General features: G+C 39.8%; 1 protein-coding gene across 2 annotated transcripts in view; it reads right to left on the bottom strand.

Annotated features, from left to right (window-relative positions):
• The window catches only part of LOC149841964 (uncharacterized), a 31,366-nt gene extending 25,089 nt beyond the window's left edge, over positions 1-6,277 (bottom strand). For both annotated transcript variants that reach the window (XM_089998807.1, XM_089998806.1), the window contains exons 1-3: positions 6,143-6,277; positions 5,874-6,053; positions 5,094-5,169 (exon numbers count right to left, since the gene is read on the bottom strand). In XM_089998807.1, coding sequence (XP_089854933.1) covers positions 5,094-5,169; positions 5,874-6,053; positions 6,143-6,247 — 361 coding nt within the window. In that variant the 5' untranslated portion in view covers positions 6,248-6,277. The remainder of the gene's footprint in view (positions 1-5,093; positions 5,170-5,873; positions 6,054-6,142) is intronic.
• Between the last annotated feature and the right edge of the window lie 8,616 nt (positions 6,278-14,893).

Genomic DNA, 14,893 nt, shown 5'->3' with positions numbered 1-14,893 from the left:
ATTCGGAACGAGGAGATACGTAAGAAGGTAGGTGTTGCACCCATTGAAAGTAAGATGCGAGAGAATCGTTTACGGTGGTTTGGACATATTCGGCGAAGGCCTAATGATGCTCCAGTTAGAAGGTTGGAGAAATGGGAAAATATATTAGTTAAAAGAGATCGGGGTAGGCCGAGAAAGACTTGGATGGAGATGATAGGAAAGGATATGAATGCTTTGAACCTCACCGAGGACGTGGCATTGGATAGAAATGATTGGAGGAAAAGGATTCATGTGGAAGACCCAAAATGAATTTCTTTTTTGGTTCATATCGCTGACCCCAATTGTTTTGGGATGAAGGCGTAGTTGTTGTTGTTTGTTGTTGTAATAAAAGAGCTTCCAAGTTATTTGAAATTGTTCATTTCAATGTATGGGGATCATCTCCCAATGCTTCTTTGGGGAGTTGATATGATGTTACTTTTATTGATAATTACTCATAGTATACCTGAATATATTTCATGAAACACAAACATGAGGTTTTTTAAATCTTTAAAAACTTATGCTTTGATTCATAATCATTTTTCTCTCCCTATTCACAACTTTCAGTGTGATGGTGGGGGTAAATACTCTTCGAATGATTTTATTTACCTCAAGGAAAATGGGATCAATCGAAGAGTATCTTGTCACCGGACGCCTCAGCAAAATGAACTTGTTGAGAGAAAGTATAGGCACATTGTTGAAAGTGCTCTAGCCATGATGCATGAAGGGCATGTTCCTTTATCGCTTTGGACAGAAGCTTTCCATACCGCAATTCACATCATCAACATGCCTATGAAAATACTTCAGGACAAATCACCACATTATGAGTTGTTTGGAAAGTATCATGATTATGATTTCTTGGAAGCATATGGATGTAATTGTTATGTTCACATTAATGCCTTTTTGAGAAACAAGTTTGATAAGAAAGCATATCTTTGCAAATTTGTTGAATATGCTGACAATTATAAAGGGTATAGATGTTATGATATTGAGAACTTGTGCATTCGAATTTCAAGGAATGTTGCCTTCGATGAGTTGAGTTTTGAGCCCAAGGACAGCAATCACCAAGGGATTCAGCCTCAACCACTTCAAGTCTATCAGCCATGGAAGTGACAGTCTATTATGAATGGAACTCAATACATTCAGCGAGCAGCACAATGAAGAAATTGTAAGTGAAGAGTATGAAATTCAGGGACAGCATAATACAGGGCAACAAGACAGCAGCATGGCTCCAGAGATGGCAGATTCAAAGGGCTTGTGTATAGCCGCAGAAATAGAGAGACTCCTGACATTAACTTACAGCAGAAAAATTCAGCATCTCAGGATGATCAAACGATTCAAATAACAACGAGATCTGGTAAGATTTGACATCCTATTGAGAAATGAGTGAGCTATGAGAACTTTAACATAGAACATCAAGCATTTCTTATTATTGTTTCAGGACAAGAGGAACCCAAAGCATACAACCAACCATCCAAATCCAATAGATGAATTGAAGTCATGAATGAGGAGATGAAAGCTTTGTATGAATGTCAAACATGAGACATTGTTCGAAGGCCTTTAGATAAGAATGTTGTTGGATCAAAATGGGTATTAAAATCAAGTATAAACCAGATAGCAGCATAGAAAGATATAAAACTCGGCTTGTAGCGAAGGGGTTCACTCAGGAACATGAGCTGGATTATGAGAAAAATTTTAGTTCAATGGTGAAGATGAGAACAATTTGAATCATCCTTTCCCTCGTTGTAGATCATGCCTGGATTTTAAATCAATTAGACGTTAAAAATACATTTTTTCATGGAGATCTCAAAGAGGAAGTTTATATGGAGCAACCACAAGGGTAAAGTGAGAAAGACTTCAGCAGTTATGTATGCAAGCTGAATAGGGCAATATATGGCCTAGAACACGCCTCCAGATCGTGGTTCAAAAGTTTTTCCTTTGAAATCCAAAAGCATGGTTTCTATAGATCTCATCTTGATCACTCACTCTTTATTTATAAAGGTGAAGGCTGGATAACCACATTGTTAAATTATGTAGATGACATAATAGTTGCAGAAAATTTAAAGGAACACATTGCTAAAGTTAAGGAAGTCTTGAGTCACAAATTCAAAATGAAAGTCCTAGGGAGGTTGAAATACTTCCTAGGAGTGGAGGCTGATAGGGGAAAGGACACTAATATTGACTCAGCACAAGTTAAGGCTGGAAGGATTGCAAACCATTGTTAGCACCCAACTCATTGCATCAAAAACTTAGTTGCAATGAGGGAGAAGTATATGATGATCCTACTGAATACATAAGTGTTGTAGGTATGCTCTAATACCTTACATTCACTCGACATATGTTGTTTAAGTTGTGAATCAAGTTTCACAATCCATGCATTGTCCACGAACAACTCATGTTGAAGTTGTTAAAATAATTCTTAAATATTTAAAAGGTACCCTTGGAGATGGACATTGCTATAAGAAAAGCAATAGAAATGAAGATATGCTTATTGTAATAACTTTCTCATATGCAGATTGGTTTGGAGATCCAAATGAATGAAGGTCAATTTCATGGTATTGTATTTTTATTGGAAGAAATCTTGTTTCGTGAAGCAATCAGAAACAAAAAGCAGTTGCCCGTTATAGTATAGAAGTTGAGGACCGAGCCATAGTTGTAGCTTCATCAGAAGTAACCTGGATTATATACTTGTTGAGTGATTTGAATCAGCAAATACTGAGTTCCATTTTATTCTGTGATAATCAAAGTGTGGTTAAGATTTCTCTTAATCCAATTTAGCATGGAAGGACAAAGTATATTGAGGGAGACCATCATTTCATCATGAGAGAGAAAATGGTGGAATTGAAGCCAAATTTATTGGGACAAAAGAAAAAGCGGCAGACATGTTCACAAAAGAATTGAGCAAACATCAATTTTGATACTAGAAAAGCAAGTTGTCCATGATTCTCACCATATACAACATGAGGGAGGCTAATGAGACATTATAATGGATCTGGATCCAGGTCCACGTCTGGATCCATATTCATGTCATCAAGTCATCCAGATTCACGGCCCTTCATGTCTTTTATAATATTCTATGATTCATGTTTTACCCCTTAGTTAAATATTGTGTTGTATATTTAATGTAAGGGGTAATCTTGTACTTATACCAAATCAGTTATACTTTATTAAAAGGAAATCCCCCACATGCCGCACATTGGGAAATTGTGCAATGGGTTTGTGCAACCCTTCTTTCTTCTTCTCTATCTCTTCCTCTCCTTCTCTTCTCTGGTGGTGCAGATCTGAATTTACAGAAAAGAAATTTCCCCAGGGGAGGAGGTGTGACTTGATTTTGACTAGAAAATGGATAGCTGCTATTTAATCGATGTGTCCCACTACCGAATTCTCGTAGGAATGTCTGTTTCAACCCTGGCGAGAAAGAGGCACACTTTCCTCTGAAAGAGGGCCTCTTTCACATGAAGTGGGGTGAAACGAACACCCCTTAACCTATGTCACAGGGACTCGGCCAACTAGGTGCCGCACCCGCGTCAATGCGACGCGGATGCGCGTGCAGCACCCGGTGTCGGTCAACCTGACCCTGGGTGTGGTCAACGCACCTAGTGTCATTTATGTCCAACTTTTGGACTTTATATATATCATTTTTTATGTTTTTGCGGCACCCTTGCACCCAAGTTTTTTGAAAGTGCCGCACACCCGCACCCGCACCCATGTGACATAGCCCCTAACATAATCAAAAGGAGGGAACTCAAAAAAAGATATTTACACGTCCACCAAGAGAAGTATTTGTCCAACAAAAACTTATTTGTTTAGATGGAGTTAACAGCCAACATTTCTGCTTAAAAAAAAAAAGTTGAAGACAAAGTTCACGGCTTACGGTAAGACCAAAGTCCCCAACACTCCAAAACTGATTCTTCAAAACTCAAAGATTCCAATAGGATGAAAAAACTCTGATGTAACCAAGAAAACTCTTTCTACCCTAGCTTACATGACCAAATTATGACCACCAGGAGCATAGACCAAAGCAGTACCAGACCAGAGCATCCAAGTTGTCAATGTCACACAAGAAGTGCTATAGGGAGTGGAAGCAATTTCAAAAAAGGAGAATCAGTTGAATGACCATAGGTCAAAACACTCAGTTTTTATCAAAATCATATCTCAGGATTTTTCACCTGCAAGTGTTCTTTGGGCTATTTATCTTGCTCTAAACTTATTAAAAACCTAGGTCTACTATACCAGCAATAATTGACTGCACAGTGTCCAAAAAGTCAGCATTCGAACAACTTTTGCAGCAAGAAACAAGGTAAAAAAAAGGAAGCCCACTATTTCTCTGTGTCTCATACACGCAAGCACACATCATGTGCATTCACACACACAGCATGCATACATGTGAAACAAGTAACCCCATGCATACACAAAAGTACAGAGGAGGGAGACAACTCTTCAGTATTACAACTTGGCTGGAGGCAGTGAGAAGCAGGAAAATTATAAAGGGACTTGAGCTTCAGGCTGAGACATAAATGAATAAGTACAACAGGACTTAACACGGCAAATCTCATGTGGATGAGAGAAGCTTATCAACAAAATAAACAACAACGATGATGGTATGTGCACATCAGGGAGCATGTGCATATTACTGTTACAGATAAAAGCTAGACTAAATAAGTTCAAAATGTTCCCCCAAAAAAAAAAATCTTATCTAATCTTTGTCTCTTCAAAGTTAAAATTCTCAATAAGTTCATTTAATATTGCCATACAATTTATCCTCCTCTCTACAGTTTCTAAATTAACAAAAGTCATCCCGTGAAAACCCCAAAAAGGTTAGCCAAGAAGCACTCATTTCTTATCCATCTTCTCATAAGCCATTTTCACATCACAAGAGCAATAACAAAAACATGTACATACACGAATATCCACTTAATAATTATGATATGTTTTCTCAAGAGCAGTTCTACTTGGCAAGCTAGCTAGCTTTCAAATTCAACAAACCCCAAAAAGCAAAAAGTTATTTGAACCAGATGTTCCATAGAGCTGAAGAAACTCTCCAAATAAAGCAATAAAGTTGAATTTTGATAACATACCTCTCTTCAAAAATAGATCCTTCTTTGCCATCTCAGTATGCAAAACTGACTTTGTCTCATTATCGAAAACCATGTCCTGACACATACAACACAAGGAAAATATAATTGTTCAATTATTAGACTCTTAGCAATACGACCATCATTTAGAGTCATATGATCTAGCACATGGTACACGTTGTAACACTATAAACATATCGAAAAAAGTGAAATCTCGCAATGCTGTAGCCATTTATACAAACTAATAGAAAAAAAAAAACAAATCGCAGAAAACCTAGTTCCCCCGAAACTTGCTCATCTATATGAAAGTTTTTTTCCAACACAAACACCAATGACCCAGTGAGAATATGGGCAAGACTAGAGCGTAAATTTGGACAGAATATCTAACAATTGGCCTTTCAACAAATAGGTTGTTTTTCAATATCCTCATTCTCACAACTGAAATAATCAGATATACGAACAAACAAACGTAGACTAACCAAATCCACAAAATACAACCCCAATGACTCATTGTAGATTATTCGTGTGCAATTGCATATAAGGTACGTTCCATCGGTTTCTTGAATTGATTCAGCGTCTTTGAACTCGAATTCAGCAACCAGATTAGCGGCGACTTGGCTGCAACACTAAGCCCTAACATATAAACGATAATCCGACACACATCCTCGCGCAATTAACCAGAGTTTACAGGAGGAGCAAAATGCTCAATCAAGAATCAGAAGCGACGGGGCGATCAACAGCGGAACGCATCGAACGGGGAAGCTCGGAATCGGTCCAGCGTACCTTAAGGGAGTCTTGGGCGGCCATCGCAAGCTGAGGAGTGGAGAAGAGGGCGAAGCCCGTGGGCTGCTCGCCCTTGGAGTCGATATGGGAGGCCTCGTAGCCCGGCAGAAACCGCAGCAGGTTCTGGAGCTCCCGCTCCTTCACACCCTCGGGGAGACCCGATATGAGGATGGTCCTCACCTGAACAACGCAGCGAGCAAGAAACACCCTCGATCGGGAACCCTATGAGAAGCAGGATAGGGAAGGAAAGAGAGGTTAGGGTTTCGCACCTCGTCGTGGGTGGTCTGGGATCGCGCAGGATTCTCCGGCTGGGTTGTCCGTGCCGGCGACGGAGCCCATCGCAGCGGGTACGGAGGCGTTCGCTCTCCCGCCATCGTCCCCCACAAACCCTAGAGAGAGAGAGTTGGCGCGTCTGCTTCTCTCTGTACGTTGCAAATGTACAGGCTGCCTGGGTGCGGGTTACCGGTGCAGATGGGCCGGATTCTGTCGGACCTCAGATCCGATCCAATATATAGTTATAGGATATTGGACTCAGTATAAGATCCGGATTAGGTTTTTTAGCTTTGGAATTGTGTCAGTACTTTATCTTGGGGCTACATTCATATCCGAACCAAATCCATCTGTTTGAGCGTTTGGGAGCTGGTTTGTGTAGCATGAGAAAAAATAGTGGAAAAATATTAGAAAAAATGAGAGAGTGGAGGAGGAGGAGGGTGGTGGTGTGTGGTGGGGATTATTAAAAAAATATATTTCACTTTGTAGGAAACATTCATCCACCTCTGAGAGAAATGTTTACTATCAAAAATTGTACCTTTTAGAAAAACTCTCTCGGTGAAAAAGCTTCTCATGTTTGGAAGGGTCGGGAAATCCATACAGTTTTTTCATTTTGCATCACTTTTCCTACATTTTTTTTTCTTCCAAACACGCCCTCAAAGAAGTGGTCCATAATAGTTGTTCTATACCCAACCATGCTGGTCAGTGCTTAATCTCTCTATCAAATTCAATACACTAAAGCCTTGTATTTGAGTGGAGAATAAAGAGGCTTTTATGAATCTCTTCAAGATCTTTATCAAGCTGAGGTGAGGACAAGTCCCCAAGTGCAAGTGCTACTACAATCATCAATTGTGCCCATTAAAGCAAAATCTAGCAGCCATTGAGAATGCAATAAGACACTTAGTGGAGTTACATATGAAACAAATTTTTTTTTCTTACGACAAAAAATCACTCATAATATGGCTAACAGAGTGTGATAATAATACCAAATTCTTCAATATTGTAGTACAGTACAATAGGAAGAGGAGCCTGATCGCTAAAATTAGTGATGAGCAAGAGCATTAAGCTTATAATGATCATGAGGCCATTCAAAAGCACACTCGTAATTACTATCAAACATTCTCAATAGAAAATACAAGGGCGTTAAACATCAATTCAATCAGTTAAATAAAGGGGATAATAGTAGGTTAGTGCATGATGCTTATATGTGAAAAGCAGTCCCGAAAGCAATAAAGGAATGCATTTTCCTTTTATGCCGAAGAGAACAATATTGTAAGAGGTTGAGATTAGGGCTGGCAATCGGGTCTGGTCGGCGGGTTGGCGGGTCGGGTTAATGGGTTGGCGGGTCAGAATACCTCAATACGAATGGATGTGGCAAACACGACTCGTTTATTAAACGGGTAACCCGACACAACACGGTGACCTGACACGAACACGACCCATTTATCAAAAAATGAGGTGCCTTCAGCGGGAGAGACGAAACATTGGGCTTGCTTTGCTTGGGTGCCAAACCAAGAGGAGGAACAAGAGGGAGGAGAGAAGAGGGTGGTGGTGTGCGCCTGTGCAGTGATGGCAACGAAGTGGAGAGGAGAGGTCTCGGGCTCTCGACTGCAGCTGGGTAGGAAGGAGTTAGGTGGGTGACTAAAGTGTAAAGTTAGGAGTTAGGGTTAGATAAGTTAATATATATACATATATATATATATATATATATATATATATATATATATATATATATATATATAAACGGGTTGCGGGTTGACGGGTTCGTGTAAACGGGTTGACCCGCCCGCCTAACCCGTTTATTAAACGGGTTTGCATACCCCTAACACAAACATGACCCATTTAGTAAACGGGTTAGGTGGGTCGACCCGTTTATCACACAAACCCGTTTAAGCCAAACCCTAACCCGGCTAAGAAGCGGGTTGGCGGATAGGGTCAGATTTTGCCACCCCTAGTTTGAGATTACGAACTTGGCAACAACTCGAGCCTCATGGGTCTCCAACTCTGCCTATTGCTTTCACCTTCATATCTGACTTATGATTTGATTCATAAAGAAAAACAAAAGCAAACTATAAGGAGAACGGAGAAGATAACTCTGTCAGACTCTATGTCTCAACAGAATTCGAGCAACCAGCAAAAACACAAACAATTTGACTTGGCTTATGAAATATTTGATTGACGCATAACACACCTGCCTCTTGATAGAGATAGTGTTGCATATTAGATTGGATCAACAACTAGACTTCTTTGTTGGTGATTTAGATAAATGGTTGTGAGTTCTTAACAGCCCCATGGCCTTTTATTGGATTAGATGTTTTTTATTGCATGGTGACAACTTGCTAGTTTTAACTTTGCTTGTTAGATTAGGCATTGAAACAAAAAAGCACTATACAACCCCGACTTGAGTGTTTTGAATGCACCTTGAGTTGTTGATGAGGTGTTTGCATATCCTATGAAGAACTAAATTCATTATTTTTATTAATAACAACAGGTTTTTAAAGTTTGAAGATGCATGTGGGAGTTGGGTTATGATTAGGGGTGGCAATTTCTGACACGACCCGCCAACCCGCCTCTTAGGCGGGTTCGGGTTGGGCTTAAGCCAACCCATTTAATAAACGGGTCGACCCGCGTAACCCGTTTATTAAACAGGTCAGGTTCGGGTTGGGGGTATGCCAACCCGCCAACCCGTTTAATAAACGGGTTAGGCGGGTGGGTCAACCCGCCAACCCGACCCGCCAACCCGTCTGCCAACCCACCAACCCGTCAACCCGACCCGCCAACCTGACTACCTGCCAACCCAATCCGTCAACCCGCCAACCTGAAAACCCGTTTACCCGACCCAACCCATTTATTAAATGGGTTGGCGGGTCGTGTCGAGTTACCCGTTTATTAAACGGGTCGGGTTCGTGTTTGCCACAGTCGACCCGTTTAATAAACGGGTCGGGTTCGGGTTCGGGTTGAGGTATGCTAACACGCCAACCCGACCCGATTGCCACCCCTAGTTATGATTGACCTTACACCATTGACAACACTATGCTTTGCTCTTCTATCAAGTGTGAGTACTGGGATGGTAGTAAATTCATGTTATAAGCTGCATTGCCAATCCTTTTCAAGTTTTTTAAACAATTGACATATCTTGGATTGAGTCTATCCTTTTTTGACAAAATGAAATATGCTCTTAGTATGAGAATTCTTGATGAACATAGAGTCATTTACTTCAAAGGTAAGCTCTTTGCAATGACGATCAACGTAGCTCTTTTGACAACTATGTGTTGTATATAAACGATCATGAATAATCTGAACCTGATCAATGTAGTGTTGAACTGCAATAGGTGAGTCTACACTTCTAATGTCAATATTATCCCACTAAATGATTGATCTACATAACTTCTCATAGAGTGTCGCATCTGGTGTCATGATAATTATCGCATGATAATTATTATTATATGCAAACTTTGCAAGAATCACGTGACTATCACAATCGCTTTTCCAATCCAAGGCATAAGCTCAAAGCATATCCTGGAGGGTCTGAATGATCATCTCATATTAATCATCCGTCTGAGGGAGAAAAGTTATGTTAAACTTTAACTTTATGCCCAAATCATGCTTAATTTGGCTTCAAAATCGTGAAGTAAGATGAGTGTCATAATTAGATATGATCAAAACAGGTAAACCACACAAACAAACCACCTCCATTATATAAAGTTCTGCAAGAGTTTTAAGGCTTTGCATAACTCGGGTAGGTAAGAAATATGTTGATTCAGTCAATCTATCCATGATTACTCATATGACATCGTGTTGACGATGAGTTATTTGTAGCCCCACAATAAAATTCATATTTATGTACTCCCATCTCTATTGAGGGGTCTTAATAGATTGCATTAGACCACTAGGTTTCTAATGCTTGATCTTGACTTGTTGGCAAGTTAGACACTTGAAAACATAAACGATGACATTTTTCTTTATGTCATTCCACCAATACTTTTGTTGAAGGTCTTTGAACATCTTTGTACTACCTGGGTGAATGGTATATCGAGATTTGTGAGATTCATATAGAAGTTATTGCGTCAACTTGAGATCATTAGATACCTAAATACAATCATTCATACAAATACCTCAATGCACCATTTAAGGGCATGTTTGAAAGCAAGGAAAAATCCCATATGAAAATAAAATTTTGCATATAAGAAGTTTTGATATTATCATATTTTAAAATAAAAAATTTCACTTGTTTATGTAACATGAGAAAAATAAAATAATTTTTTTGTTTGCCTCTCCTTCATGACCCTCCTCGTTGCATGCATCGAGGAGGTGCAACTCACAAAGGTGTCAAAGCTCTTCCTCTGCATCCCCTCTTATTACCCCAAGGTCTCGCCAGACAACGCTTTCTACGAGATCCTCGCAAAAGCCCTTGGCGATATGGGTTCAACGAAGAGGGACTTCACCCTCTTATAGGAAATAGAGAACAAGGGAATCGAGATCACCGATGTGATTTACATAGCAATTCTCAACAACTTATATAAGAAGAATGATGCCGAGAGGACCAACAAATTTGGGATCTTATGCATAAACAAGGTCATTCTTTAATCGATTTGACAGTCTTTCATGTAAAAAAACATGCATCCTGCTCATCAGGGAACACCAAAGGAGGTTCTAGCGGTGTTTGATGAAATGGGTCACCTTGGAATCAAGTTGGATGCCCTTTGTTATAACTTTCCCCTCACTTGCTACTGCAATAAAGGGATGCTTAAAGAGGGCAAGAAGGTCCATAGGGAATTGAGGGCAAAGGGTGTTTCCTGAATGCAAAAACACTTATGAGTTAGGTGTTCTATATGAGCAAGAATGGTGAGTTTGGGCTGGTTGTGCAGGCCTAAAAAGAGTGCATCAACATGAACGGGGTTCCTCATTTTGAAACAGTGACAATGGTGGTGGTGGTGAGATGGGGTTGGAAGATGAACAACAATAGCAACATTGGTAGTGGGTGGTGGTGGTGGAAAGATGATGTTAACTTAACTTTTATTTTGGTAGGAAACATTCCTCCATGCCCTAGGTAGAGGAATGTTTCTTATAAAAAATTATACTTAAAAAAATGCTCTATTTGTTTAATATGATAAAAAAATATGTACGTCTTTCAGTATAAAAATTACTTTTCCTACATCTTTCTCACTTTCAAAAGTACTCGAGAAAGACATAGGAAAAGATGTATAATGAAAGATCCGATAGGATTTTTTGACTCCTAAACAAGAGAAACGTTCTCTCTGAGATATTTTTTCTAGAAAGTACATTTGTTATAGGAAACATTCCTCGAGAGGATAGAAAAATGTTTCATATGAAAAAAAAAACGACTCTTATACTCCCCACCACCCATCTCACCACCACCACCATTTATCCATCTTACCTGCGCCACCACCAGCACCACCATCAGTCGATCATGGGATGCCAGTGACCACCCACCGACAGAATCTCAGCATGTTGTGGGCAGTGGTTGCTGCCACCTATGGTGAACGATAAAAGGGGATGAAGATAGAGAAAGTGGACAAGGGTCGGGTGACTCATTAGCTGACGACCAACCATGAAGATGGTGGTAGGCCACCAGGATGGGTCTAAACTACAACCCCATCCTCTTCAACGGACCTTGTATTTGGCCAATAGCAGGGATTGCCAAGGGCCATACCTTGCACACGAGGGAGGCAATGTTTGGGAGTGGGTACAAGGTGATAAGGATAATCATTTGCAGAAAAAAATTCTAATTGTTTCCAATATTAAAGGAGAGATTTGCTCTATGTGCGGGCCATCAAACTCATCATCCAATAGTAGTCTCTTAACAAATAAAGTATGCCAACGATAGTCTTCAACTGTTACCTTAATTATCTGTATCAATCCTTATCTATGATTCTGTAAACTTGTCACCTTAATACAGAAATATAAATGTATATAAATGTGCTTGTCCCTCTTGATTGGATAGGAAAAGAGGGAAACGAGAATTGTTTCAACACTGTGTATTCTTATTCTTCTCATAGTATCAGATCCATTGTGATTTCTGTGATAGTGTTTCTATGGCATCATCAACCCAGTGGAATGTGATTGCTAGCTTGGTCTCTGTGAAACTGAATAGAGACAATTACTTACTATGGATAAGTCAACTTGAATATGTCATGTTGAGCCAAAACTTGCTTAAGCATGTTGATGGCTCAAGCCTGACTCCATCGTAGTTTATTTATTAGAATTGAAGGAAAACAGGATGCCAATCCAGACTTTCTGTCGTGGCCTCAAGCAGATCAGCTAGTGTTGTCCTGGATTAAAGCTACTGTTTCAGAATCCGTCCTTAGACAAATATTGAGGGCAAGTACAGCCAAAGAAGCCTGGGTTTCGTTGAAGAAAGCATATGATTCTCAGTCTCCTCTGAGAATCATGATGCTAAAGAAAGACTTAAACTTCATCAAAAAGGAAAGCATGGAGATGGTGGCCTACCTAGAGAAAAATTAATTTTTTAGCTCACACTCTTGCCATTGCAGGTCATACTGTGAATTGTGAAGATCTGATTCAAATAACTCTCAATGGGTTACCATCTGAATACGAAAGCTTCATCACCACGATTACTACGGGTTCAATTTTTGCAGATCTTACATTTCCGATATATATGATCTCTTGATTAATCAGGAAAAATGAGTGCTACTGTTGCATCCCAAGCAACCTGAAATTACTGAGTCTACTCAAGTAACTTTCAATGCATTTCGTGGAAGAGGCCGAGGCAGAAGCTCTTACCGAGGTCGCGGAAGAGAACAAGGCTGGAACAATCAGCAGTATAGTCAAAATTCTTTAACCAGAAGTAATGCAGGATCCGGTCACAACAATATGATTAGTTCAAATAATACTGACTCTAACTCTTCTAAACCTCCACTGGTCTGTCAATATTGTGGTAGAAAGGACCATACAACTAAAATTTGCTATGACATTCCCAAAGCCTTCTCAGCAATGTCTCCGCAACAAACAAGTGAGGATTACTGGTACCCAGACACCGGTGCAACCAATCACATCACAATGGACGACCAGCCGGTGACAAATAAAACCTCTTATCAAGGTGGTGAAGGTATTATGCTAGGAAATGGTCCCTTTCTACCTGTTTCAAATACAGGCGATCTGTCATTAGTCACAAAAACTTATATGTTTCACCTTAAAAATGTTTTCCATGTTCCCTCCATTGCCAATAATCTTATCTCTGTGGGAAAGTTTACCTCCGAAAATGACTGTGTATTTGAATTCTCTCCATCTGGATTCTGTGTTAAGGATCGGCAGACAGGGCAAGTTTGGCTTCGGGGACAAAAAAACAGCATGGGTCTCTACCCAATTAAAGTTTAAAATCTTGGTGCTGCGTGGATGGCCGATCTCTCTCAATGTCATACATCTTATGAAGATTGGGACAAACGGCTATGTCATGCAAGCAAGAAAATTATTATTTTTTCTTAATTCAAATAAGCTTATTGCAGTAAAAAACATTAGAAATCACAATAGATTGTGTGAACATTGCATGGTGGGAAAAGCACACAAGTTGCCATTTCAGCCTTCAGTAACTTATACAAGTCGACCTCTTGAGATCATTCATGCTGATGTATGGGGCCCAACACCCATTACATCTCGAGAAGGTTTTAAGTTCTATTTGTTATTAGTCGATGAATTTTCCCAGTTTTCTTGGCTATTTCCTATAAACAATAGATCAGATGTGCATGAGTGCTTTGTGAAGTTTAAATTTATTATTGAAAAACAATTGGGTGTTGATATCAAAATCTTCCAGTCTGATAATGGAGGAGAGTTTACTGGGCATTCTTTTGAAAATTTTCTACAAAAGTAATGGAATACTTCATCGATTTTCTTGCCCTCATACACCTGAACAGAATGGTCTTGTGGAGCGAAAGCATCGTCATGTAGTAGAGACCGGGCTCAGCTTGCTTCATGATGCAAAACTATCGTATCACTTTTGGGTTGATGCTTTTCACACAACTATTTATGTGATAAATTGTTTGCCTACTCAGGTGATTGGTAAAAAATCTTCATATGAAAAGCTCTTTAATTCTGTTCCAGATTACTCTCATTTGCGTGTTTTTGGAACCACTTGTTATCCGTTGTTAACCCCTTACACTTCTACAAAGTTTCAACCAAAAACCAAATAGTGTATTCTTTTGGGTTATGGAACTCGGCATAAGGGGTATGTATCCTATGATCAAACCACTGGTCGGATCTACATCTCCCGCCATGTATTTTTTGATGAATGTGCTGCCTCACAACTCTCCTCTCCACGCATGCCAGAACCTGATCTTAGTCAGTGGGGACTTGTGTTACCCGTAGTCCCACCAGACCAAGACTCGAATAGTCATGTGCAAAGTCCAGCATTCTTATTGTCTTCCTCTCAACCTGAGTCACCAAGCTTACCCGATGAACCTCCTGTTGATGTAGTTCAATTTCACCTATGTTGTCATTACCCAATAACCCTAGTGACTATCTTTCTTTTACTTAAATCAAATCACCCAATCTCGTTTCAACCTAGCGTGAACCCCCTGTATCTCCCCAACCAGACAGAGCATCTGCAACCATCTCTACTCCTACACCTATACCCAATCCATACCCTACTCATGTGCATCCTATGATCACCCGTTCTATGACTGGATCCCTTAAACCCAAGGTGTTTCATTGTACCAAACATCCTTTGAACTTAATGTGTTTTAGTTCAGCCTTGCTTGAACCTGAACCTACAA

This window comes from Nuphar pumila, chromosome 3, assembly GCF_984573655.1.
Source record: "Nuphar pumila chromosome 3, dmNupPumi1.hap1.1, whole genome shotgun sequence".
In the NCBI taxonomy this organism is placed as follows: domain Eukaryota; kingdom Viridiplantae; phylum Streptophyta; class Magnoliopsida; order Nymphaeales; family Nymphaeaceae; genus Nuphar; species Nuphar pumila.
The sequence above is the reverse complement of the archived record's forward strand: the minus strand, read 5'-3'. Positions and strand labels throughout refer to the sequence as shown.